Source organism: Pleurodeles waltl, chromosome 8 (assembly GCF_031143425.1).
Source record: "Pleurodeles waltl isolate 20211129_DDA chromosome 8, aPleWal1.hap1.20221129, whole genome shotgun sequence".
Lineage (NCBI taxonomy): Eukaryota > Metazoa > Chordata > Amphibia > Caudata > Salamandridae > Pleurodeles > Pleurodeles waltl.
Window position 1 is genome coordinate 1,855,606 of NC_090447.1, and position 22,983 is coordinate 1,878,588.

Consider the following 22,983-nt stretch of genomic DNA (forward strand, 5'->3'; position numbering starts at 1 on the left):
CGGGCTGGTCATCAAGATCCAGTAGGGCAGAGCTGCTGTCGTCACTGTGGGCCTTTTCTGGGGGTGGAGTGGTGTTGTCTGGACCCTCTGGTGTGGTGACGTTCCTTCGGGTTCCTGCGGGGGTATAAGTACATGATTATTGCGTGTGTGTGTTTCATGGTGTGCAATGGTTGGGTGTGCGTGAACCCCAGTGCAGGCATTCCTGTGTGGGGGCTTGTGTGATGATGGTTGAGAGGGGTGTTGTGGGTCTGTGCAGTGGGCATGCTTTAGTGCTGGGTGTCCATGCTTAGTTGTGTCATGCAGGTCTTGGGGTTGGGATGGGTGGTTGGTGTTATGGGTAGATTAGTGAGGAGTTAGGGTGATAGGGAAGGGTGTGAGGGTGGGGTTGTGTAATGTCATGCAGGTAGGGTGGGGGATATGATAGTGAAGATTTGACTTACCAGTGTCCGTTCCTCCAACGACTCCTGCGAGGCCCTCAGGATGCAAGTTGGACAAGACTTGCTCCTCCCATGTTGTTAGTTGTGGGGGAGGAGGTGGGGGTCCGCCGCCAGTCCGCTGTACCGCAATGTTGTGCCTGGATACCGTGGAACGCACCATCCCCCGTAGGTCGTTCCACCTCTTCCTGATGCCCTCCCTATTTCTTGGGTGCTGTCCCACAGCGTTGACCCTGTCGACTATTCTTTGCCATAGCTCCATCTTCCTGGCTATGGATGTGTACTGTACCAGTGAGCCAAATAGCTGTGGCTCTACCCTGATGATTTCCTCCACCATGACCCTGAGCTCCTCCTCGGAGAAGCGGGGGTGTCTTTGGCGTGACATGGGGTGGTGTGTGTGAGGTGTGGGGTGGTGTATGTGTTGATGAGTGTGGTGAGTGTAGTGGTATGTGGTATTTTGTGCGTGGATGTTGTGTGGGTGATGGTGTAGTGTGCCTCTGTGTGATGGGGTTCTCTATTCTGTGGTGTCTCTCTCTGGCCTTCGTCTCTAATTTGTGGTCGTAGGGGTTTGTGGGTGATGTGGGTGTGTGTTTTATATTGTAATGGATGTGTGGGTGTGGTGTTTGTATGTGTATCAGGTGTGTGTATTTGTAATTGTCCAATGTGGCGGTGTTTTGGAGCTGTGTGTGTATTTTGAGCGCGGCGGTGTGTACCGCCAATGGAATACCGCGGTTGAAAGACCGCCGCGTGGATTAGTGTGTCGTAATAGCATGGGCGTGTTTCTGTTGGCGTGGAGGTGGAGGATATGTTTCCGCATGTTTATCGCTGACCTTTGGTGTGGCGGTATTGTGTGGGTGTCTGAATTTCGGCGGATTCCGAGATGTGTGTCATAATAACTGTGGCGGAATTCCGCGGCTGCGGCGGTGTATTGGCAGTCTTCTGCACAGCGGTAAGCGGCTTTTACCGCCAATGTTGTAATGAGGGCCTGAATCTTTTGCAATTGGCTATTCAGTCACTTACATGGTGGCCCAGACCAAAGAATCTAAAGAAAGGGAGCTCATTCTATCAGGATCTCACAGTACAAACTCTAGTCACAGATGCCTCTCTCCAAAGATGGGGTGCACACATGAGCCATTTAAGAGCTCAGGGGTTATTGTCAATCAGAGAGAAAACCTACCACATCAACCTGCTAGGTCTGGTAGAAGTTTATCTGGCGTAAAATTCTTTCTTCCTTCAATCACAACAACTTCTCTGTTTGGTCAGATGGACAACACAAGAACAATGTACTACCTGAACATGACCTCTGTCCTTCGAGTCACAAGCCGTATGGAAATGGACCATTGCAAGGAGCCTAACAATCACAGCGTTCCATCTCCCTCAATTGAACTTTCCAGGCAAATCACAACTGGATTCTAAATCAATTCTGAATGATGAAGTCATGGATTCAATTAGCCAAGAAAGGAGCTATCATCAAATATACTTGTTTGTCAACATAAAAACATAAAAATGCCATGATTTCGCCTCCAGATTCTTTCAGCCAGGGTCGAAGGGAAATGTTTTTTTGATAGATTGGTCAAAGAAATTTCTTTACACATTTCCTCCAATCCCCCACATAGCAACAGTTCTGATAAAGTTTTACCATTCTAATACCAGAATGTTAATCATAGCATTGTAATAGGGTTCACTGATCTCCTTCACCTCTTTGAGCATTCATACAAGAGACTGCCGTCCAGCCAGGATCGCCTGTACAAGTCTGGGGGCCTTATCTGTCACCCCAACATTCCATCACTGAACTCAGAGGTGTGGCTCCTGAATTGCTGCAATATGGTCATCGAAATTTACAACAGAATTGCATGTACATTTTACAAGAAGCTAAATGTTCCTCCCCTAGTAAATCATACGCCTTTAAGTAGAAGAGATTTTGCATTTGGTGCATTCAAAAGAACCATGATCCATCCACGTGCCTACAAGATATGGTAATCCTTTACTTACTTCACTTAACAAGGTCTAGTTATAATTTTCTTCTATTAAAGTACACCTTGTGGCTGTAACTAAAAAAAGCACGGTTCCTGGTTTTGCTTTTCTTCCTTCATTTATTTTCCGGATTAGATATATACATCCAAACCCTGGCAGATCACAGCAGCCACTGAGTCCACCTTACAATCCATCTTCATCATTCTAAATTCCATTCCTAGTTGCCAAGTAACCACCAAAATACTCTCTAAATACACATATACTTTCTGAATATAACAGTAACCACTTATAGGAAATCTCCCTCACAAACTTCCTTCTTTAGAATGCCGGTGGTTAAGGATTTCATAGAAGGCATTAAGAAAATATTCCCTCCTGGTAAGTCTCCTTCCCCTCTTTAGGAACTTAACAGTGTACTTTGTAAAGTAATGCTCCCACCCCCTTTGAACCATTCACAAAGCCTCCTCACAATGCCTCACATATAAGGCAGCTTTTTTAGTTGCTATTACCTCAAACCAGTGTTTAATTTGTAAAAGAATGTGTGCCGGTGCCCAAAGCTCTGCTCCGAAGCCCGCAGTCAGCGTTATTAAATGCCAGCACATCGAATACCAAAGCTGTGCAGTCTTCAATCCACCTCATGCCTCTTTAATCCACTGCCAGACACTTCCTGCCCCTTAATCTCACTCTAGCAGGTTTATTCTTTCTAAGAAGCCCCTACCTGGTAACCAAAAGCACATTCATGTGAGGGAAAGCTGCTAATATAACCCCCTTAGAAATGTTCCTATTTCAAAAATTTGGACGGCCACTACTTAGTGTTCACACTTTCACTAGGCACTATTCCAGAGCGGATACTCAATTAAGGTAGGTTTCTTTGAGGAACCTTTGCTGGTGATTGCTAGAGCTGCTATTTCTTGTTTCCTTATGTATAAGATGGACCTTCTGTTCTGTTCAGTGCTTATGACTAATGATGAGATACCACTGGACGAGAAAGAAAGGTTACTCACCTGTAATCCTCGTTCTCTTCTAGGGGAGTCCTCTTCAAAGTCATAATTCATCCCTTCAACTCCCCAGAGAAGAAATACTACGGTTTTTGTCAGTTTTTACCCAAGATCCTCGTATTTCCCAACAAAATTACCTAACCCAACTCTCAGCTGCGAGACATAATGGGATGCAGAATTTGTTTGAGGTTCTTAAAGGCACCATGCCAGTTTTTCTCTGCTATACTTTGCATTGCAGCCCACTAGCTAACAATGTCATATGTCCTCTTTCCTTTTCCTTTTAAAAAAAAGGTTAATGAAAGATTTTCTGTATTCAGTTTCCTATCAGTTTTATGTGATTGCCGTCTTTTTAAAAATGATCACCATTTGAAATTGCACCATTTGTAGCCTTTTTAGGCTGCAAATATTTATGTAGTGTACTATTTTACAAAGTTAGATATCCCTAAATGTATAATTTTAAAAGCTTTCCGGGATACGCGTGCATGGGCGGATTATTCAGTGCTTATGACTTTGATGAGAATTCCCTTGGAAGAAAACTAGGATTGCAGGTGAGTAACTTTTCCTTCTTTGGGCAGCAGAGGAAAAGATTCATGATAGTTAGCTTTGGTTCTACTGCCAGTCTTAGAATCTACATTTCAAATCCCAGGGGCACCCAAAACAGGGTATTCCCAGATGTGGGTCCCTTGCTCGTTGCCCCACTGGATTCAAGCTACCCTGGCTAATGAGTGGTGATACCCCAAAACCAGTCCCAGGGTGCTTGTTTCCGGTCCAGGGAGGACCTGGCTTGTCAGTTCAGGCTGGACTGTTCCCATGGGGAGCAGGGTTAAAACTGATTTGCATGTGGCTGGGTGCAAACTGGGGTGACGTGGCGAGCAAGACAATCATGGATTAAACCTAGATCTGTGACTGGGGGTGAGTGTTTGAAAAGTTTAAACACTCTGTCCATCATTTTATTTTGTGGTGTTGCTTTGTGTGCCCTAAGTGGACAGGGTTTGCACAGACGTGGGTCCCTTGTTTGCTGCACCACTGATTGAAGCTAGCCTGGCTGATGAGGGGTGATACCCCAAAACTTGTCCCAGGGTGCTTGATACAGGTCCAGGGAGGACCTGGTTTGGCAGTTCAGGCAGTTCAGGCTGGACTGTTCCCACTGGGAGCAGGTCAAGACTGATTTGCATATGGCTGGGTCTAAACTGGGGTGACATGGCGAGCAAACTAACAATGGATTAAACCCAGATCTGTGACAGGGAGTGAGTTTTTGAAAGGCTTCAGCACTCAATCCATCATCTTATTTTATTTTGTGGTGTTGCAGACTTTAGTGTACCCAAACAAGTTTCTGATCAGTAATTAGTAAATCCTAGCCACTTATAGTTAAGAGTTAGGTCCGTTGTCCACTCTTTCTGCCATGATGCCTGAATCCTAGTGTTTGGCAGTGATACATGTTTTTCTTCCAGGGAACCATCATTTTGGCTAACTTGAGCTCCGTCATGTACGACCCCAAGTACTGGGAGGAGCCTCAGCAGTTCAACCCGAATCGTTTCCTGGACGAGGATGGCAAATTTGTGAATCAGAAGGCGTTCCTCCCCTTCTCTGCAGGTAAAGGCAACATTGTAGAGTGTACAACATCCTGCAGACATTGATGTCACGTTCAAAGTTGACTCCATGTTTTTAAGCATCAAATCCTTTTTAAAGAAAGAGCTTCATCTTCTTATCAAACAGAGTCAATCATTTTATTAAAACTATTTAATTGTAAACACATTCCCATCCTTCATTATTATCCATCTATAATTCAATGTGCAAGAAAGGATTTCCACCAGTAATGTGTACAGTCACAAAGTTGTGCACAGGTAACCAAAGGTTTTCATAGATCGAGGTTGGAGGTGGTTGGCGACGATGGGTCAGTACCATGGCAGGAGACTGTATATCATTTATACTGTACACTTTCACACATTTTCTTATTATTTGTATATTACATTACAGATATTTACCACTCTAGCCACAGAGTGATTAAGTGAATTGCCAAGAATGACTTAATCCTTCAATCCTGGATGCTCAGTTCACGTCTTTAGCCTCTAGGGTCGAATATTAGATAAAATGGAGGCTTCAAAATAAATTATATATATAATTATCATTAGGAAGAACCCATGTGAAGAAATAAAGACCTACATTGCAATGACTTCATGGAAGACACAATTATGAAGAATACCAGGATGAAGAAAATCCTTGACAACGGCATTAATGATAATCCGTATATTCATCATAGCTCTGTTGCAACCCAAAACATTAAACAAAGCACAAACCTATCTTCGCTAAAACATAAACTCAAACCTACCCTTAAACATGGACCCTGGGCAATTGGGCCAAGTACACCTTCAACACTTAACTCTCAGTGATAGCTGTGGACCAGCAGTCAAAGGCTCCCTGTGCCGGTGAAGAACCAGAACCTTATGGGCCTGGCGGCGCAGGGTACGCCTGAAATCTCCTTGGATTCACCTGCCTCAACTAACAGAGACACGGGACACTCTGTCAGGCGTAAAAGATCAGATTTTATTAGCTGCAGCTAGTACAGTTGTCCAAGAAGTACACAAGGTATGTTCTCAGGAGACTGCCACTTTACTTTGTGGCGCACAATCTTATATACCGTATAAAAACATTTATTAACTACATACACTCCCAGAACACATAGAAAGGAGCCAGTAAGAATGATGTAAAGATAGAACAGAGTCAATAGAAATGTCGGAAAACAAGACAGAACAAAGTATCAAGTGACTTAAGGTTGCCTCCCCTCTAGCTGTGTTTGTCACCCCTCCCTTGAACTAATTCATTAACCGATCCACAACGAAGTTGCATGTGGTGCGATAAGTTTGTGTGCGTTTGGAAGACAGTTGTGAAATGAGAGAATACTAGCAAAGGACAGCGAAGGCCAGACGATAAGATAAGATCGGCGGAGAATAGTGTGAGCCTACAGATAGTTGAAACAAGGATTAGAAAACCAGACAGGAATTAGTGTACTCGGTCAGACCTTAATACCAGTCTTGTAAAGATAGAGGCAGAAGACTGTTTTGAACACCATGTTGCAGAATAAGCAGAAAAGGCAGAATGGACTTCGTTCGCTGTGCTGCCTGAGTGAAGGCAACATAAAATGGCGGCGGGCCACAAAATGGCGGGTCGATACGATCGTATTAAAAATCGAATTTCCTCAGACCCTCCTTTTGCCAGAACTCAGGCAAGATACACAAACTCATGTTAATCTGAGTCGATGTCTATGGCCATGAGGTCATCAAGCTGTTGCTGTACCATCATTTTGATATTCTCTGCTCTTTGTGACTTGGGTTTGGGAATACATGCAGTAGCACATAGGTTGCAGATGGCAGGACCGCAGTGCATACAAAGACAACAAGAGAATATAAAAGCTAAAATTACTCCAAAGAATGTCAATACCTTCCAACCCCATTTGGACAGTAATCCCCAAAACCACTCTGGAAAGGACCAATCTCCTTCGTCCTGATGAATCGACTCGGAGATTATGTGTAACTTAGAGATAGCTTGGTATACTGTCGGAGCGTCATTAGGTATGAAAATACAGCAACTTGATCCGATCAATTTGCATACTCCACCACGGTCCGCAAGAACAAAGTCTAAGGCAACACGGTTCTGCAAGGTCATAAGACGATCAGCCTGTAGTTCAGCTGTAATGTTACTTAAAGCTCCTACAGTGATGTCTATGGTGGTTTCTACGACACAAACCAATTGCCTTATATTTCTGCTGTTGGCCATTGGACCCCAGAAGGGAAGAAATCCTTTGAGGAAATCTCCTCCCTCTTGTCCTGCTGTGTCTTTCGAATCCACAATCCCTCTGCCATATCTATTTTTATGATGGTTCGCAGGAGCGGTGTATGTAGGGGGAAGAAGAAAGGCTATATAACAAGTACCAGAAAAATCAGCTGGCAACCATGTATAAGCCCTATCGTGGCAAACGAAGTATGTACCTTGAGATGGTACTAACGGCGGTGAATTCAGGGCTGAATAAACATATGTATGGGAACATAAACTTTCTCTTTGTCCGGTGTTTGGAGTTCTACCATTTATTTGCAGACAGAAATTTCCTTGTTGGGGTATGACCCGTATCGGAGGAGATTTTCCTTGCTCAACCTTATCATTGAGGCTGGAAATGTAATTAGTTATGTTCCAATTGGTATATGCTTTTCTTTCATCTATGGAAGCTTCACTTTTTTCCATGATTTTAGCCATAGCTACCATTCCCTTTATCAATAAACTATGACTGAAATCTGAACCAACACTATGTGAACTGACAGGTTGTTTAATTTTACTTTGATATGCATTATTGAAAATGACAAAATAAGCCCAAGCGGAACCTTCATAGGAGAATGGAAGAACTAAATATGGCATTCCATTTTCTACTGTATGTGGTATGAGTCCACACACCCAACAGTCAGTTGTATTGATCACTAACTGATGTTGATGTAACAACTGGACGAAGGAATTGTTAAAGTATTCAGTTCTTCTGATGAGTTCATGCTGGGGAAGAGTGTGAAATAGGTGCGGAGAGATAGTAGAAGAAGATGTAGAGGTAGGAGAAGAGACAACTTTTTGCTGCAGAGTAATAATGATCCAGTTTACAGATGCCAAAAGAATACACGACAATATAATGACGCATAGAGCAATACTACAACGACTATATATTTCTTTACAATTATTCTTTACATTTTTACTTTCTCTTTTATCTAATGTAGCCTCCATCTTTCTAAGTGGATGCTCACGGCAATCTTCCTCAATCACTGTAGTTACGATTATCTACCGTCCTATGACACTGTGAGGTCCTGCAGGCCTATTGCCACTTACTCAGGTCGTAACTAAGACTCCTACCGTGACCCTGCAACCGGGATAGAGTACTACATAGGAGAGAAATTTACAAGTTCTTTGGTCTTGGTCTCAAATTATAGCGTTCCTGTCCAGAGGCAGTCTGGTTTTGAAACAATGTTCCTGGATTTGTCGTGTTCAAGCGATGATGCGATGGTATTGCTTCTTGAAGGATGTCGTCGTCCTCTTTCTCAGAAAGTGTTCCAATTAGACGCGCATCACTGAATGGTACAAATTGCGGAACTTTCTCACTTTCAGAGTCACTGATGCCTCTACGGACCCACTGATCGAAAGGCAAGGGCAAAGGCACTTTCTTGCAGTGCACGGCATGCACCCAGTTTTTCTTTCCTTCGACTTTAACTGCTGTTCTTGTGGTCAAAAGAACCAGGCGTGGCTCTCTCCATCTGGGCTCCAAATTTCTCTGTCGTTGGAAATTTTTCGTGCAGACCCAGTCACCTGGTCGGATGGAATGACCTGGGTCTGTGGAAGCCTCTGGTAGAGCACTCTGAACCTGTTGATGAAGAACACGCAATTTAGTTGTAAGGTCATGCAAGTAGTCAATCAACATCGGGTATGGCAAGTCTGAGTATTTCTTAGGGCGAGGAACTCCCCATACATTAGCTGGGCGACCAAATATCACTTCGTAAGGGCTAAGCCCCAAACGAGAGTGTACTGCTGTTCTGGTGGACAGAAGAGCCAATGGTAAAGCATCAGGCCAATTAAGTCCTGTGCTAGCTTGCACCTTAGCAATTTTAAGCTTCAAGGTTCCATTGTAGCATTCTACTAAACCAGCCGACTGTGGGTGATTCGCCGCGTGGAACTTCTGTTTTATGCCAAGACCTGCACAAACTTTTTGCATGACTTGACCCACAAATTCGCTCCCATTGTCACTCCAGACAATGCGCGGCAAACCAAACCTAGGGAAGAATTCTTTCAAAAGTATTTTGGCAGTTGATAAAGCAGTATTGTCCTTCAGAGGGTAGGCTTCTACCCATCTAGAAAAAGCACATACTACCACCAGAACATATTTGAGGTTGTTGCATCGTTCCATGTGAATATAATCGATCTGCAACACCTCAAATGGATATGTTGGAGGAGCAAAATGACCTGCTGGAGTTGGGGTTCCCTTTCCCGGATTGTACATCAAGCAAACAATACAATGTTTTACTACATTATTTGCACACTTTGGGATCCCCTCATTTTGCCACACTGGAGCCAGAAGTTTACATATTCCTTTTGCACTTAGGTGAGCTGGACCATGTGCCATAGTAACTACAGGTAGTACATAAGCATCTGGTAACAGCCAACGTTGATGTTCTGATAATTCAACCCAACATCCCATCTCATCTAACATTCCTGTACTTTCCTTCCACTTTTTCAACTCATTCTCCGTAGCCTCTCCTTGAATTGATTTCACACTCTCTACTGTATCTTCACACATTCCCTTTTCTCTTACGCAGTTTGCGGGACCTGCAACATACATTCGACTTGTGTTGTCTCTGGCTGTCTTTTTCGCTACCTCATCTGCAAATGCATTTCCTCGACCAACATCGTCCACAATCTTTTTGTGTGCACTACACTTCACGATCGCTATCTGAGTAGGCATTGTAAGTGACTCAAGAAGTTCAGTCACTAATTGACCATGTTGTATCTTAGTACCATGGGAAGTAAAGAATCCTCTTTCCTTCCATAAACGCCCAAAGTTAAACGCTGCACCAAAAGCGTATTGGCTATCAGTGTACACGTTTACTCTTTTTCCTTCGGATAACACACACGCTCTAGTTAAGGCTATCAATTCAGCTGCCTGAGCTGAATTATGTCTAATGCGTGCTGTCTCCACAATCGTATGCAAAGTAGTAATAGCGTAGGCTGAAACTGTATCTCCATTCGGGAGCTTGAAACAAGAACCATCTACCCATAGTGTTCCATCTGGATTCACTAATGGCGTGTCTTTTAGGTCAATTCTACCCTTAGTCTCTTCTTCAGTACGGAGAAAACAATCATGCTGTTCAGAGACATCTCTCTCTTCTGGAAGAGGCAACAAAGTAGCTGGATTCAGGGTATTACATCGTTTGATGTGTATGTGACTAGCCAAAAGCGTCAGCTCATATCCGGACAACCGAGCACTCGTAAGATGCTGCGTTTTTGTCCTATTTAGTAAAGTATCCACTGCATGTGGCACCATAACAATGAGAGTATTATCTAGCACTACTCCAGCAGACTGTCGAATAGAAATTGCTGCTGCCGCTGTCGCCTTAAGACAACTAGGCAATGCTTTAGCTACTGGATCTAACGTAGCTGAGAAATATGCGCATGGTCGCTGTTGATCTCCAAAACGCTGCGTTAAGACTGACAATGCACAACCCTCTCTTTCGTGGACATAGAGCGTAAAGAGCTTACTGTAATCAGGAGTACCCAATACAGGAGCAGAACACAAAGCAATACGCAAATCAGTAAAACTCTTCTGACACTCGTCAGTCCACGGAAGAGGCTGAGGCGTATCTTTTAAAGTTAGCGCCAACAGCGGTTTAGCCAATAAAGAGAAACTCGGAATCCACTGTCTACAATAAGAAGTAATGCCCAAAAAAGCACGTACCTCTCTTTGTGTGGATGGGACTGACATTTGTGCAATTGCCTGAATTCGTTCGGGGGTCAATCGTCGTCCCTCCTTTGACAAGAGATGACCCAAATAAGTCACCTCGCGACAGACATATTGTAATTTAGAAGGAGAAACCTTGTGATTCAGATCAAACAAATGACGCAACAGTGCAACGGTCACGTTTTTGCAAATCTCCTCTGAATCAGCGGAAACTAATAAGTCATCCATGTACTGAATGAGAGCGGCACCGGACGGTAAGGAAAAAGCATCAAGATGACATTTTAGAGCTTGACTGTAAACAGAGGGACTTTCACAATAACCTTGAGGTGCGCGTTTAAACCGGAAGCTTCGGCCTCCGAGGGAAAAACCAAAAATATCTCTACTCTCTTCGGCGATGGGAATACTAAAGAAAGCATTCTTTAGATCAATAACTGAAAACCAAGTCGCTGTAGAAGGTATCATCGTCAACAGAGCAGTGATATCTGGGACTACAGGAAACTGCGGTACGACAATCTTGTTTACCTCCCGAAGATCAATTACAAAACGATAAACAGGAGGCTGAGAAGGATCAGTGCGTTTAAGAACCGGAAGAACAGGACTGTTACATGTATTTCCTCTCGTTTCCTCAACCACACCCTTCTGAATCAAATCATAGACAATTTCCAGAAGTGCTTTCTCACCTTCAGTAGAGATTCTGTATTGCGGAATACGTGGCATTTCAGCATTGGGCTTGAGAGTAACAACATAAGGTGGGATCTCAAGACAACCAACGTCATTCGGACCCGTAGCCCAAAGCGTTTCGGGAAGAGAAAGCAATTCAGGTGGGAATTGATCTTTTGATAAGTACATTGGACTAGTCATTTTCTGTCCTAGAGTGAGGTATACACCAGAAGGTGAACAATATATCGTAGCATGCATTCTTTTTAATAGATCTAAACCCAACAGATTTTCACCACAACCATTCGTCAGAAGAAGCGGAGCTTCTAAATCATAAGGGCCTATTGAAACAGGCAAAGGGCAAGAAACTGGATTGCGAACAGGGGCGCCAGAAAATCCTACAGATACATTCGTTAAGCCAGACAAAGGTGCGCCAGGGAGTTTAGAATGAATGATAGAGCTTCTCATGGCACCAGTATCTAAAAGAAATGGCTCTGAAACACCCATTGTAGTGACATTAACATAAGGTCCATTCTGATCCACTGGAATTGACGTAACCCCCTTACTTTGTCCATGGCTGTCCTATTCAAAATGAAGACTTTCATTCCCTCCTTCAATATACTGATCCTCACTGTAATACTGTGTAGACCTAACATTTTGCTGGTCAAAGTAATTTCCGGAATTTGGAGGAACAAAAGAACGCTGCCCTTGGGTTAACACACCTCGACCTCTACCTCTATTTGCTGACTGAAGACCACCACGACCTCGTGAAGCAGATGTTGCTCCATTACGCTGCAACAATGCCGGACAACTGTTCTTAAAATGACCTTCCTCCCTACAATAAGCACATTGATTGGGACCTAGCAAATGTCTTGGAATGAATGGTTCAGGCTTTTGATACAACCTCTGAAACTGCGGAGGCTGTTGAAACTGAGGCTGAACATAACGAGGAGGATAAGCCTGTTGCAAGAGAACTTTAGTTTTTAATTCTTTCGTCTTTTTCTCTTGTTTTTCCCTTTCTTCTTTGTCTCTATTTTCATAATATTGTGCAGTAGCCAATATCTGGGCGGAAGAAGAAACTGCCCATGAACTCTCGGAGTCTTTTAGCTTGTGTGATAGTTCAGGAAGCAAGTTATATACGAACTTATCCACAAATAATCGCTGTCCCCCTTCTGTAGCCATATCTTGACCACTGTGATCAATGAATGTCTCCTCGAATCGGGAAAAGAAATCGGAAACACTTTCATCTTTCTTTTGTTTACATGCTGCTAGCTTATCCCAATTAACTCTCAAAGCAGGCATCATTGTTTTCATTAATGTAATAATCCTACCAGGGAGTTCTGAGATCAAAGCAGCGTCGGGCTTTGCACCACCTACTTGACCTCTATCTGCGGCAATAATAGCATTCCAATCGCCGCCTAATTCTTGAGCGTGATCCTCTCTACGAATTTTAGCCCATATTGTCTGTGGAACTACACTTCCCATCAACATGTCAATATCTGCTAGATTCATAATACATGCATCAACTGTTTGCGACAACTCTTTATAGTAACCAGCAGGATTTTTGCGTGGATCTGGTAGTGACTGTTTAAGTGCTAAAACTTCAGACCTTTTCCAGGGGACATGTATCCATATGCGCTGAAAATGCGCAGGAATAGCTGGATTAGCACCTGCTGCTGCAACTTCTTCCTTCCATATTGGAGAAACCTCTCTCATGGGATAGTTTTTCAGTGCTGTCCTAACTGAAGGATCAGAATCAGGAAAAGTCTGTGAGAACAATAGGGATCTGAAAGAAATAAGTGTTCTGACAGCGTTTTCAACCTTAGGACCCACAATAAGTCCTTTGTCAAAGTCAGCCTGAACATCTAACAGATCCTGTGGGACCGAACCCAAATTCATATCCTCCCATTCTTTAGCGAGAGTATCGCACATAACTTTAAAAACATATCTCTGCGTAGGTGCATTCCATTGCAGAAAGGTGGACATAATATCAGACGTACTATATTGGGGACCCTTCTTGATCCATCTACAAGCAAGTGAGTCCAATTTTTCTCGCTCTTCGGAGTCTGGGAATTGACTACGAGACTGTCTTCGAGAAAAAGCTGGAGACACGTTTAAAGCTTCAAAGAAAGGTGATAAGAGACCAGAGACAGTATCTGCAAATTGCTTACGTATAGATGGAGAATTTGACATAACGATAGGGGACAAGGTATTAGGTGAATTAACTAAAGGAGCATTAGGAATCGCCAAAGGAGCAGAAGGCAAAGGAGTTAAAGGCAAAGCTGGCATAGGCAATACTTGAGGAGGCAAATGTGGAAAAGCTGGAGCAGGCGGAAGCACAACTGGCAGCTGAACAGGCTGTAACATCGGGGGTGCATTAGCACCTTGTACATAGGGCGGAGGCAATTTCAATAAGTGGGACATTAAGGAATCTTCCTCAAAATCTTTTCTCTTATCAAGGGAAGAGATAGGCAACGTCGGATAGCATTTATCTATTGCCATTCGATGCTGTCTGTCTGAAATTTCCATTGTATTATCTATTTCATCATCTTTGAATTGCTGAGCAGCCTGTATAATCGTCATTCCCTGTGTTTTCCTATCTCGTTTCGCTTGTTTAATTTCTCTCTGTTTGGCTTCCTTACGCCAAAGGCGAAAAGAGTCAAACATTGCCGGCCGGGCTTTTCTTTTAAATAACGTTGCTTCTAAATTATCTAGCACATCAGTTTCGAAACTACCATTTTCTGGCCATTTTAAAACACCATCTTTCTTTGTATATCGGGTCCATGTCTTATTAAAGGCAATAGGACCAACACCATGTTTAGAATAGAGCTCATATGTGGGAGTTCCAACCGAAGGAATCGGACAGGAGTCCTCAAGCTGGGAGTCCCTATTACAACCAAAGCAACAAAGTTTTCCAAACTTAGTCAGACCAGACATCTCACGATTTTTACTGGCTGTTCACAAACATCAAGGGGGTAAAACTTTCAGTTTACACAGCACAAATGCACTTACCCCTCGGCTTTGGCCACTGCAATGGCCAAATCTAAGGACCTAAGGACAAAACAAAGACCAAAATTTGTGGGCGCGACCCACCAAATACTTAACTAAGGATGTCTTCTTACACCAACAGAGGCCCGTCTATCGTCTCGCTTTACCATACATCATCAAAGAAAGGGCCAAGGCAGGGCGGCAGTCAGGGCAGCAGTCGTCAGTAGCCGTCAGGAAGGAGTAACCGCGCTGAAAAAGACCTTCGGACCACTTCGACATACAGGGGTCGCTTGACGTGGCTCGCGATTCCTCCAGAATTTTCCTGCGGGGTTCCTCACAACCTTCAGGCAGAACCGGTACCGCTGAAGCCGCCCCACGTTGGGTGCCAGTTGAAGAACCAGAACCTTATGGGCCTGGCGGCGCAGGGTACGCCTGAAATCTCCTTGGATTCACCTGCCTCAACTAACAGAGACACGGGACACTCTGTCAGGCGTAAAAGATCAGATTTTATTAGCTGCAGCTAGTACAGTTGTCCAAGAAGTACACAAGGTATGTTCTCAGGAGACTGCCACTTTACTTTGTGGCGCACAATCTTATATACCGTATGAAAACATTTATTAACTACATACACTCCCAGAACACATAGAAAGGAGCCAGTAAGAATGATGTAAAGATAGAACAGAGTCAATAGAAATGTCGGAAAACAAGACAGAACAAAGTATCAAGTGACTTAAGGTTGCCTCCCCTCCAGCTGTGTTTGTCACCCCTCCCTTGAACTAATTCATTAACCGATCCACAACGAAGTTGCATGTGGTGCGATAAGTTTGTGTGCGTTTGGAAGACAGTTGTGAAATGAGAGAATACTAGCAAAGGACAGCGAAGGCCAGACGATAAGATAAGATCGGCGGAGAATAGTGTGAGCCTACAGATAGTTGAAACAAGGATTAGAAAACCAGACAGGGATTAGTGTACTCGGTCAGACCTTAATACCAGTCTTGTAAAGATAGAGGCAGAAGACTGTTTTGAACACCATGTTGCAGAATAAGCAGAAAAGGCAGAATGGACTTCGTTCGCTGTGCTGCCTGAGTGAAGGCAACATAAAATGGCGGCGGGCCACAAAATGGCGGGTCGATACGATCGTATTAAAAATCGAATTTCCTCACCGGCAATGTAGATACAGGTTAGTGAGCTCGTCTCGTAGCTCAGAGTGCACTGAGTAACGCCAATAAATCAATGTCTAGTCAAATACTTGTTTTTATACTCAATTGGAGTATTTTATTTCTAACTTTAAACATTCAATGAAGTATTATGACATTCATAAGCAATAACACAATCCCCCTGAGGTCTGAAGTCTAGTGTCTATCTGGCAAATCCTTATCGCACCCTTTCCCTTGTAATGTGAATGGGTTACTCACAATTCACTGGTGGCTGCATCCAAGGAATGCTCACTAGTAGACCTTCCTAAAGAGTCTACTCTGATTCTTGGGAAATAGCCAAAAGTGTCTATGGTGCCGCAGCACTTTTAGCAGCGAGTCCCCTGGGCCCGGAAGGTCTGTATGAAGTCTTACCCGCTCCAGCAGCACATAAACATTCAGCAGGTGGCCCCACTGTGGACACTTGCAATGCTCCAGTCCTGCTGGGTCGAGTTGGTCTGCACACGGGATGCATAGCAGCACCCGGATGGTGCAGGCTTTCTCTCCTTAGAGGCACAGGTCGGCCTGAGCAGTGAACAGAGGGGCTCCAGGCTTCTGTTGGCACAGTAAGTTCAGTTTTCCCCACACAGGGAGAGGGGGTTCATCTTCATGCTCCCATTCCAGCGAAGGGGCAAAGTCCTCTCAATATCCTCCAGAGTTCCCAGTGCAGGTCAGAGGGCAGATCTTGTTGCTCAACTGAGACCTGTAGGTCGCAGCTTTAGCTTACCACGCGATGGCCCGAACTCAGCAATACTCAGTACCGACAGCCCCTCCTGGCATTCAGGGTTGCCGTAGTACCGGCTGGCAAGGTGTTGACTTCCCAGGTGCTGCCACTTATACCACAGGGGCCCCTCCTGTCCTATTGGGTTTGCCGCTAAGGTGCACATAAGTGTTGGTGCTTTGTTGGCACACTGACTTCTACTGTGGCCCCCTCTGGCATACTGGGTTACTGCAGCGAGGTGGTACTGGCTTCAGCCTCTCCACACAGCAATCAATTTATCGCTCAGTTCATGGTGGCTCTCTCCTGGCTTAGGGGGATCGCCGATTCAATCCTGCACATTGGCAATGACCCATTCAGTGCACAGCTGTCTCCTCACACTTCGCACCAGTATTCCTTCGGCAGGGCTCCCCACTGGACCTTCCTCCCTCCAACGGTCTACTCTTCCTTACAGGGCACCCTGGTTTTGCCAAGCATGCAGGCACTTGTGCTCCAGGTTTCAGGGCAGGTGGTCTAGGTTTCCCTGGGTGATGTCCCCTAGGCCAGCAGGGAGACCAGAAGGCTTTGGACCCCTGTCCTGGGCACAGGCAGAAGTCTTGCAGAGCTTCCCCTCCTCACAAAGCCCATCTGGCTGCTTTGCAAATGTCAAACTTCAGGTTCTCAACCTCCCCTTCTTATAGTTGATTTCCAGACACCAAGTGTGATTTAGGGTCTGAATCTTTGGAGTTTTATGTTGGAGGTCTGCTTCTTTTGAAATGTACACTTGTCTCTCTCTTCTTCCTCTTGAGTGGCTGTCTGTCTGTCACAGCAGGAGAGACTCCGAAGCTGGTGGTCCCACAGCACATGCCCTGGGAGTGACACCTGAATGTCAGCTGCAGTGACGTACATCAAACGATTAATCCCGGTCTCGCATCTCTACTATTTATGATTCCCTTATCAGCCCCATCTCCTTTGTGAGTTGAGATCTATCTGTGACTCAGAGAGCACCCCTTTGAAGTGTGCAGGAGGAGCCTCTCTCTCTTTCTTCTCCAGCGGGTCCCATGTCTTCAGCAGGCAGGCCTGATCTTCCTAAAATGGAACCCAGAGTCTTCCACGTAATGTATTTTTACAGGTACACTTGCACTCAGTGTATGGACACAGCACACACACTATGCAGTACTGTTTCCTTCATGCATTGTGCCCTCAATGACATACATACATTCAGCACACTAATTTACTCTGTGTGCGCTGCTCAGTACTTTAGCCTTTCTGTAATGTGCCATGGTGTGCTATTTGCAGACACACACACTACAACCACACACATTCACCATGCGATCACTGCACAACACTTAACAGAACAGACATCATAACGTCGAGGTATATCATTGCCAAGCAACGAGAAACAACATCCTGTCCTGGGTCAGAAGAGGCACAATTTCTATGGCCATTTTCCATCACGTGGACATGGCGGTGGAGCATCTCCTTGGATGCCCAAATGATTAGGCATACTCACTTAGTCTATCACTTTTGGACTGTCACAGATGGGAGATCCACTAAGACTAGGTGGACAACCTCTTCCTCAAATGGGGTTGCCCCACACTGGACTTGTTTTGCCACCCAGAACAAGAAACCCTAGTGTGACACCAGAGGTTTTTGGCATCTAGGGTCCAAATGCAATGCCTTTTCAATTAAGTGGTCCAATGTGTTTGTGTACTCCTTTCCACAGATACCCCCTTATCTCCAGGGTCATAAGGAAAGTAAAGATGGGCCATTCTACCTTGACTCAAATTTCCCAACCTAACCTCACCAGCACTGGGTAACGGAGCTCCTAAATCTATCTGTACATCCAGCAATACAATTGAAAATGCCTCCCAAGTTCCTCTCCAGGCACAGCGGAGACATCCTTGTACCAGGACCTCCGGTTGTTGAGCCTGACAACATGGTACCTGATGACCTACAGTACGGTCATCTGGACCTCAAAGCAGAGTGTACAGGCATCCTGGCAGAAGCCCAGAACCTATAACGCCTAATGGAAGTGTTCCTGTGCCTGGTACTAGGCTGAAGGATTCCATCCAGTGGCTATAACACTGTTAGAAATGGGGTTTCTGGTTGGCTAGGGTATGCACCTCAGCCAGGCAGAACCTACCCACTCTAGTCAGGGCTAGGGAGTTACACGTCCAAGATAGCCCCTGCTCACCCCCTAGGTAGCTTGACACGAGCAGTCAGGCTTAACCTGGAGGCAATGTGTAAAGCGTTTGCACAACACACAACACACGTGACGCAAAATGTACACCACAAAGTAAACACAACACTGAGCTATGTAAAAATAATCTGTATTGCACAGAACATTAGACCAACATTACACGTAAGTAATACCTGCTACCTTAGCAGTTGTCAGAAGGTTACACAAGTTACTAATACTCTGCAAGAATATGCAGTTGTCACAATTAGAACACGTAAGTACTCAGGATTCTACAACATAAGCAGTAGTCAGGAATTAGACTAAAAGATATATGCACTTGTAATGAACAATTCCTAAATACCCATAAAAAGAACATTAGAGAATATACCACAAGTCATATACGTACATATCAGCTAGACATGCCCATAAAAGGAACATTAGCACATATATGTATAACCCATCACCAGGTAGGAAATAGTAAGCGTCTACAAGTCTAAATTAGGCTCCAAGAGCCTAGATTTCCTAAAGAATACCTGGGTGTTGGTGGAAGAGGCACTTCCAGCGCCTAAGGAGGAGTATGGGGGCCCCCGGCGCTCCTATGCGTGGAAAACGGGGGCCTGGCCGGTCTCCTGGGAGAGAGGGGCGATTTGCACCCTGCCTACTGCAAATAGGGAACGGGCCCCTCCGGGGTCCTGCGATCCTTGTGTGGCCCCCCTGGCCTCTAGTGGCCCTCTCCAAAGGGGCGGGGGTCCCAAACCTCCAAAAAGATTCAAAGGGGGGGAGGGGAGATCTCATCCCTAGGGCAGTGACCGGGGAGAAGGGAACTCCCGTTTCTCCCCGTGTCCTGCGTGAAAGGGGGGCAGCCGCCCTTGTCCGTGGTGCGGCTGCCCAAAGGAGGTAGAGGGAGCAGGGGCCTCCGTTGGGGCTCCTTGTCTGCTCCCTTCTGCGGCCGCACCCGATCTGGTGCGCGAGCCGCCCTGCTGCCGTCCCTCGTCCTCGAGGGAGTCAGCTCCAAGAGTTGGTGCCGTCGTGTGCCCCGGGGGCACTCCGTAAAGCGCACGTCACCCGGGGGCACAATAGTAGTGGCCCAGCTCCTTTCTTTGGCTTTGGCAAGTGCCCCGGGGGCACTCCGAACAGCGCGGACCTCGCACTAATCGCAGACGCAGCGCCCGGGTCGCGGTGGTGATGTACACGGCAGAAAAGTGCTCCTTCAAGCGTGAGGGCACTTCTATAAGCCTGAGCTGCTGTGGTGATTCGGGCAGAAGGAAAGCGCTTTTCAGAGCGCTGGGGGGCAAAGTTAAAAGCCCGGGCTGCGGCGGTGATCCCTGGTCTGAAGTTCCAAGTGAGCGCTTTTTTCAGCGCTTAGTCCAGACCTACAGAGAGCCTGACAGGGATCAGGGGCACAGCACCCTGCCCTTGGGAGCAACCAGGAGACAAGGGGAGCACAGGCTGGTGGGCCAGCTACAGGCCAGCACAAGGTTTGCAGAGGGTGACAGTCCTTCTAGTGACCAGGCAGGTCACAGATCCGCACAGCAGCAGCAGTCCAAGGTGGTTTCCTGGTGAGTCCATTCATCAGCGTTCTGTGTCCAGTTTCAAGTTCCAAGAGTGTTCCAATTGTGGGGAAAATTCCCCTGTACTTATAGTCAGTTCTTACAGTGTTTCACAATGGCAGGGAGAGGAGGTTCCAGCCAGTTACAACTGGTTCTGGGAGTGCCCCCTCTCTCAGCACAGGCTCCAAACATCAGTGGGGGGTTAACGACCCTATTGTGTGAGTCCAGGGCACAGCCTTTACAAATGCAGGTGTGTTCCCTTCTCTCAGCCCAGGAAGGCTTTACAGTATGTAGATGCACCTCGGTGTCACCTCCACCCTCCCTGTGTTCAGGCTGTCTGAGTAGTATGCACAAAGCCCCAACTGTCAGTCTGCCCAGACGTTGATTGGAGACAAGCTGCAAAACACCAAAGTCATAAGCACAGATAAATGCGCACTTTCTATAAGTGGCATTTCTGTGATAGTAATAAAAACTACACCTACACCAGTAAGCAGCATTTCTTACCACTGTCACAACCATACCAAACATGCCTACGCTACCCCTCATAAATCAGACAATACCCCTTACACATAAGGCAGGGCATTTACAATGCACTCCTATGAGAAGGCAGCACTCTCAGCAGTGAGACACCAAGTTAGGCTGTTTGTCACTACCAGGACAGGCCACGCAACATGGTACATGTCCTGCCTTCTACATACATGGCACCCTGCCCAATGGGCTAGCTAGGGCGAACCTTAGGGGTGACTTACATGTGGTAGAAGGGGAGTTCTGGGCCTGGCAAGTACATTGAGATGCCAGGTCCCTTCGGCAGGAAACTGCGCACACATGCTCTGCGCTAGCAGGCCTTAGATAGGTTTGACAGGCAACTTCAGTGGGGGGGGGGGCGCAAGCAGCGCTGCAGGCCCACTAGTAGCATTTAATTTACAGGCCCTGGGTATAGGGATACCACTTTATAAGGGACTTATAGGTAAATTAAATATGCCAATCAGGTATAATCCAATCATACCAAATTTGTAAGAGTGAGCACATGCACTTTAGCACTGGTTAGCAGTGAAAAAGTGCTCAGAGTCAAAACGTCAGCCAACAAAGGTCAGAAAAATAAGGAGGCAAAAAGCAAAAAGCCTGGGGAATGACCCTGTAAAAGGGCCAGGTCCAACAAACACCCTAACAAATACTTCCATATTTGCTAAGCCTAACCAAAAATAGTCTAAAATACTCATCAGTGCAAGCACATCTAGTAGCAATCTCACAATCTTGGACACCAGAAGGCATCTCAAAGACTCTTTTCTCACAGAGAATCACAGGTCATCATTTTCACACAATGCTCCACATTTAAGCCACTATCTAGAGGTGCAATAACAGCAATGTGGTTGGAGTGAAATGGGGTGCAGTGTATCATGTAATGGCCCAACTACTGAACTGCAGGAACTTATGATATTTACCTGCTAAATGAAGTTTTACATTTAAGGTGGGTAATATTATCATCCTAACAACAGAAGGCACAAAAATAATATCATTCTAAAATGTAAAAAATGGTGAAGCAGGACTTCTTTGTAGATAAAAGATGACTCCTCTGCTCATCTGAAGCAGTGTCTATCTAGTAGTATAGAAATTAGTGAAGTTATTGGCGATAGTTTTCCATATAAACAATTAGCATTGATGCCTTTTGTGAAATTTGGAGGCAAGTTACCAAGAATACAAATTTCATGATATAGTTATAAGAATTATGTGCGGAAAATTATGAATTCTGCATGCAAAAGAGGACAGTGGTTTTATTAGAATTCTTTTTTACATGTCAAGTGTTTTTTTGATTAATTGATTGACCTGCCAGTTACACCTACAGCGTTCTGGTGGTGGCAGACCCGCCTCCAGGTGGAAGAAGGAACGAACTGAGGAGATGATTTAAAGTTTGGCGGGCGGAGGTAAGTCTGCCTGTATGGCGAAGTGCTTTACTCCCAGCATACTGAGGGTCCGCCGCCTGCCAAATTTAGGCCCCTATTTATACTTTTTTAGCGCCACATTTGCACCGCTTTTTGACGCAAAAACGGCGCAAACGTGCAAAATACAGTTGTATTTTGCAAGTTTGCGCTGCTTTTGCGTCAAAAAATTGCGCAAATGTGGCGCTAAAAAAGTATAAATATGGGCCTTCGAGTCGCCCTAAACATTGACAAGAACCATCGTCATTGCAGTTCCTGCCAGTGTATTCAAAGTATGACATACGGTACTGTCACAATGACGGTATCGTCTATCAATCTTTTAATATGTTTTTGTTTTTTTCAAAAACAAAATCCCAGAGCACATCAGGATTTAGTTTTTTGAAGAAATAAAAATGAATGGCCTGCAAACCATGAATGTTTTCACCTACGGTGCAGGGGTCATTAAAACTTTATTACAGTCCCTTATCCCCAAGTTTTTCATGGTGGTAAAGGAGAGTAAAAACTGGCCATTCCAGTGCCCACTCTAGATTTGGCGGGCAGTTGAATGGTCAAACCTTTGGCGGGCAGTTGAATGGTCAAACCTCTGACGGCCCTTACTCCATCAAAGTATGTCAGCAACAGAGCTGGAGTAGCCTCCCAGACTGTCATAGTTAAGATCTACCGTGTGTAAATCACGTGGGTGGACCTTCAGTTTGCAAGGAGGATACTCCTTTACCGTTGAAAAGATGTATCCTCTCCGTCAAACTCTAAATTAACCCTTGTGTCTTTATTCCACACATACCACTCCTTTAGGCCTTGGTGAAAAAGTAGAATGCAGATTGTGGGGGTTATTCTAACTTTGGAGGAGGTGTTAATCCGTCCCAAAAGTGACGGAAAAGTGACGGATTTACCACCAGCCG

The 22,983-nt window shown here is 45.2% G+C and overlaps 1 protein-coding gene across 2 annotated transcripts in view; it reads left to right on the plus strand.

The window, feature by feature from the left end:
• Positions 1-22,983, plus strand: part of LOC138249651 (cytochrome P450 2J4-like) — a 174,832-nt gene that overhangs the window by 141,375 nt on the left and 10,474 nt on the right. Inside the window, exons 8-9 of one of the 2 annotated variants that reach the window (XM_069203606.1) lie at positions 4,855-4,996; positions 21,991-22,069. In XM_069203606.1, coding sequence (XP_069059707.1) covers positions 4,855-4,996; positions 21,991-22,040 — 192 coding nt within the window. In that variant the 3' untranslated portion in view covers positions 22,041-22,069. The remainder of the gene's footprint in view (positions 1-4,854; positions 4,997-21,990; positions 22,070-22,983) is intronic. The other variant, XM_069203605.1, reaches the window with a different exon arrangement.